This window comes from Octopus bimaculoides, chromosome 5 (genome assembly GCF_001194135.2).
Source record: "Octopus bimaculoides isolate UCB-OBI-ISO-001 chromosome 5, ASM119413v2, whole genome shotgun sequence".
Taxonomy (NCBI): Eukaryota; Metazoa; Mollusca; class Cephalopoda; order Octopoda; family Octopodidae; genus Octopus; species Octopus bimaculoides.
This window is the reverse complement of record NC_068985.1, coordinates 3,363,322-3,368,008: the sequence shown is the minus strand read 5'-3', so window position 1 is coordinate 3,368,008 and position 4,687 is coordinate 3,363,322. Positions and strand designations below refer to the sequence as shown.

Below are 4,687 nucleotides of genomic sequence, written 5' to 3'. Positions count from 1 at the left end.
CACATTTCCAAAGGTCTCGGTCCGTAGTCATCGCCTCGGTGAGGCCCAATGTACGAAGGTCTTGCCTCACCACCTCAGCCCAGGTCTTCCTGGGCCTACCTCTTCCACGGGTTCCCTCAACTGTTAGGGTGTGGCACTTTTTCACGCAGCTATCCTCCTCCATTCTCACCACATGTCCATACCAGCGCAATCGTCTCTCTTGCACGCCACAACTGATGCTTCTAATGTTCAGCTTTTCTGACTAGAACAAAAGAGAATTCACTAAAGTCATCTGAAGGCCAAGTGATGTTAAAATAGGCAAAGATTGGGACGGAAACCCCAAAACCATCCATCCAACAAACTCCATCATTAGTTTGCATCTTTCCAATTTATCTCATAAAGGTTGGCTTAACTTGCTTATTCCTCCCCCAAGACATTGGTAGAACATGTTTGGCCAAGGTGTAACGGAGAAGAATCAAACCCAGGACCACATGATTGTAAACTTCTGAACCATATAGCCATCTATGCCTGTACCCTAGGAGGCTCTTAAGAAGGTGTTGTGCAGTGGAATATCCTGGAAGCAGGTGATTGCAAAGATGGTGAATTTGTTTGCAAAATTTACTTTGCCATTTTCTTCAACAAAATAAATTCCAGCAATGTACTATGGCTGATTCAATTGAATATACACTTACTCCTATGAAAACTGTTCTTTTGTCTGTGTAAGAAATCAGTTATGAGACTATAACAACTGCAAAATGAAAGAACTTGAGGGTCCAACATGCAGTTATGAGTTCAACACTTACTATTGAAACCATAGTGTTATGCTCCTAAGAAAAGTCTATGAGTTTGCTTGCCTCAGGCCTAATCTGGTGCCTAGTTGAGACTACCATCTGGTTTTTGGATACATCTACTGGAGTTCATTGTGTATGGCAAGCATTCAAACCAAAATCCCAGGCCCCTCTTCATTCCTATTTTTCTTGTAGACAGATGTTTCAACTAGACATCAGCTTCTTCCGTTCTACAATTCTGGGATGTCTCTGGTTACTGCTCCTCCTAAGCTAACTTTTCTCATAAAAAAAAGCTGTCTTAAAATTCCAGATTCTTGTAATTTCTCCTCCAATTAACATTATCTCTTTATATACTAACTCAGAAAAATGGATGCAAATCAGTATAAAATTTTTCTTCAATTTTTTTTTGTTTTATCTTTATCTTACCAACATTTATTTAAAGAATTGCAAGATGGAATGAAGAACTTACAGCAGAAAACTTATGATGATCCAAAGAAAAAGGGTTAGATATTTTTTTAATTTACATTTATTTCTGTTTATTTGTCTTTGTGTGTGTGTGTGTGTGTGTATTTCAAATCCTTGTTTTCTTTTTAATTTTCTAATAACTTTCTCCAAACTTCTGCCGTTTCTATCAGTTGACCAAAATCGTTCGGTGCTACATACCCAACTGAAATATTTACAATTTAAACTCTCTCAATATTACTGTGTTGCAATTCTGGCTGATATTCATCCACAGAGGACCAAGCACTACTCCATCCTGATCTCCATGCTGTAAGTTGAAGGGCAAAACAACATGCTGCTAAATGAAGGAGAAAAAGTGCTCAAACAATCATACACATTAGAAAATTACTATTTGTAAATCTCACAAGAGATATTCAGCAACAGTACTTTGGAGTAAAGATTGTTTGCCAACATAACATAGCAGTCCTGGTTTAGGACGAATGTTGCTGTAATTCAACCCCAGGAGACATCGTCCTTATATTTCCTTTGGAAATATGCTGTGTGTGAGAAGACCCGGCAAACTAAGTGAGACCATAACCCGTGGCCTATGCCAGGGGTGTAACCAGTCCACTTATGCGTACCTTTCCTTCATTGGACACTAAACTCTGCTTGCGAAGACCCTGTTGAGGCAAGTGAAATCAAAATCAAATTAAATTCACAAATTTGATGACTGGCACCCGTGCCAGTGGAGCGCTAACAGCACCATCCAAGTGTGATCGCTGCTAGAGCAGCTGACTGGCTTCCGTGCCGATGGCACATAAAGAGCACCATTCGAATGTGTTCATTACCAGCGTCGCCTTACTGACACTTGTGCCGGCAGCACGTAAAAAAACATTCGGTCGAGGTCGTTGCTAGTGCCGCTGGACTGGCTCTTGTGCAGGTGGCATGTAAAAAAACACCACTTGAACATGGCCGTTGCCAGTACCGCCTGACTAGACCTCATGCCAGGGACATGTGAAAGCACCCACAACACTCTCGGAGTGGTTGGTGTTAGGAAGGGCATCCAGCTGTAGAAACATTGCCAGATCAGATTGGAGCCTGGTGCAGCCATCTGGTTCGCCGGTCCTCATTCAAATCATCCAACCCATGCTAGCATGGAAAGCAGACGTTAAACAATGATGATGTTGATGACGATGACATATTCTCTTAGAGAATAAATATTGATGAATTATGAAGCAAGTAAATATTCAGTCTTGCCAAATCTTATGAATAGATGAATTTTAATGTGATAGTAGTGCTTGATATCATGATGTAGAGCTAATCAAAAGAAAGACATAAGGCTAATCAAAGGAAAGGAAAAATGATAAATAAAATAAATGTATATTTTATTGTGGGCACTGAGAAGTTCAGTGTTTCACAATAATAACTTGTAGTTTTGTACAGGATGGAAATATAACCACAAGGTACTGTGAAGCATTCAACCTTATGATACCCACCAAAATATTCATACTCTACAAATGAATTGAGTTCTTTCTTACTTCAAGAGATAGTTGTATGTAGTACTATGCTTACACACACACACACACACACACACACACACACACATTTATATAATTTTCATCTTTTCTTTCGTTAGTTCTTTATTTTTTCTCTAACTTTCCTTCTTTTTCTCTTTTGTTATTCAATTATCTTCATTCTTTCATTTGTCTTTCTTGTCTTCAATGTATTTACTAATTTTTTTTCTTTCTTAACAGAAAGTTTATTGTCTGATTTTGGAAAATGGCTGAAGAAAGTAGAAACAAAATTGTAAGTAGGAGAATTTGCAAATTTCTGGAATGTTTACGAATCATAAGTGAAGTTGTATAAGTTTTAACGAGTTTGAAAGAATGCCTGTGTCTATGGGGAAGCACATACAATTTTGTCTTTAAAGTTATTAACATGGAATGATGTATTGATTGGGTCCAAAACTATTCTGGCAAGGAATGAAAACCAATGTCTAAAACTCCATCACCACAGACAAACTCAGAACCTCTCGACACTAATCGTCGTCATCATCACCATCATCATCATGAAGACCATCAACATCATCATCATCACCATCACCATCATCACCATCGTCATCATGAAAACCATCAACATCACCACCATCACCATCATCATCATCATTTAATGTTTGTTTTTCCATGCTGGAATGGGTTGGATGGTTTGATAGGGACTTGCAATGCCAGGATCTGCACCAGGTTCCATGGTCTGTTTCGGCATGGTTCCTACAGCTGGATGCCCTTTCTTAATGTCAACCACTTTACAGGGTGGACTGAGTGCTTTTTATGTGGCACCAGCACCAGCAGGGTTGCCAAGTAACTAGCAAGACAAAGACCCCTTGGCTGAGAGAGGGAGTGGTTCTGAGGAAGGCGGCTTTGTGTCGGTTGAGAGATACAACAGAGGAATAGAGACAGGTGTCTAACTATAGAGAAGATACTTGGCACCATTAATATCAAATAAATATTCTTTGAATAACATCCTGATCGTTTAGGAAAGGAATCCTATATTGAATAATGTTGTCCAAGATACACGGTGCCTGGAAAAGAGATGGAAGAGTCACTGATGGAATACATTTAACCCCTTAGCATTCAAACTATCCATACCCAACCCAAATATTCCACCTGTTTAAGTCTAGATCTGATCCCTCACACCTACCTTACAATGTCATTCTAAGGCAGTGAGCTGGCAGAATTGTTAGCATGCTGGGTGAAATGGTTAGCGGTATTTCGTCTGCCATTGCGTTCTGAGTTCAAATTCCCCCAAGGTCAACTTTGCCTATCATCCTTTCGGGGTTGATAAATAAAGTACCAGTTACGCACTGGGGTTGATGCAATCGACTTAATCCCTTTGTCTGTCCTTGTTTATCCCCTCTATGTTTAGCCCCTTGTGGGCAATAAAGAAATAAGAAGCTTGCTTCCTAACCACATGGTTCCGTGTTCAGTCTCACTGTTTGGCACCTTGAGCAAGTGTCTTCTACTATAGCCTCGGGCCAACCAAAGCCTTGTGAGTGGATTTGGCAGACGGAAACCGAAAAAAAACCTGTTGTATATATGTATATTTGTATGTGTCTGTGTTTATTCCCACAACATCACTTGACAACCGATGTTGGTGTGTTTATGTCCCCGTAGCTTATTGGTTCAGCAAAAGAGACCAATAGAATAAGTACTAGGCTTACAATCGACCCTGGGGTCAATTTGTTTGACTAAAGGTGGTGCTCCAGCATGGCTGCAGTCAAATGCCTGAGACAAGTAAAAGAATCACATCAAACTCTTGAAGCTGTGAGTTAAATCCGTGATTACTTGGAACCAATGCAAATGAACTGGCATTACTACATTTGAGGGAAGAATCTGAATGCAAAAGGGCTGACCCTAATTTTGTTCAGTCAGGGTTGATTTGAAGCTAAGCCATAATACCAACAAACCACGTCGAAGAAAACT

The 4,687-nt window shown here is 39.9% G+C and overlaps 1 protein-coding gene across 1 annotated transcript in view; it reads left to right on the top strand.

Moving 5' to 3' along the window:
• LOC106867826 (SET and MYND domain-containing protein 4) overlaps window positions 1-4,687 on the top strand; it is a 30,819-nt gene that overhangs the window by 10,922 nt on the left and 15,210 nt on the right. Inside the window, exons 5-6 of the mRNA XM_014912851.2 lie at window positions 1,210-1,269; window positions 2,963-3,014. Of these exons, the coding sequence (XP_014768337.1) occupies window positions 1,210-1,269; window positions 2,963-3,014 (112 nt within the window). The remainder of the gene's footprint in view (window positions 1-1,209; window positions 1,270-2,962; window positions 3,015-4,687) is intronic.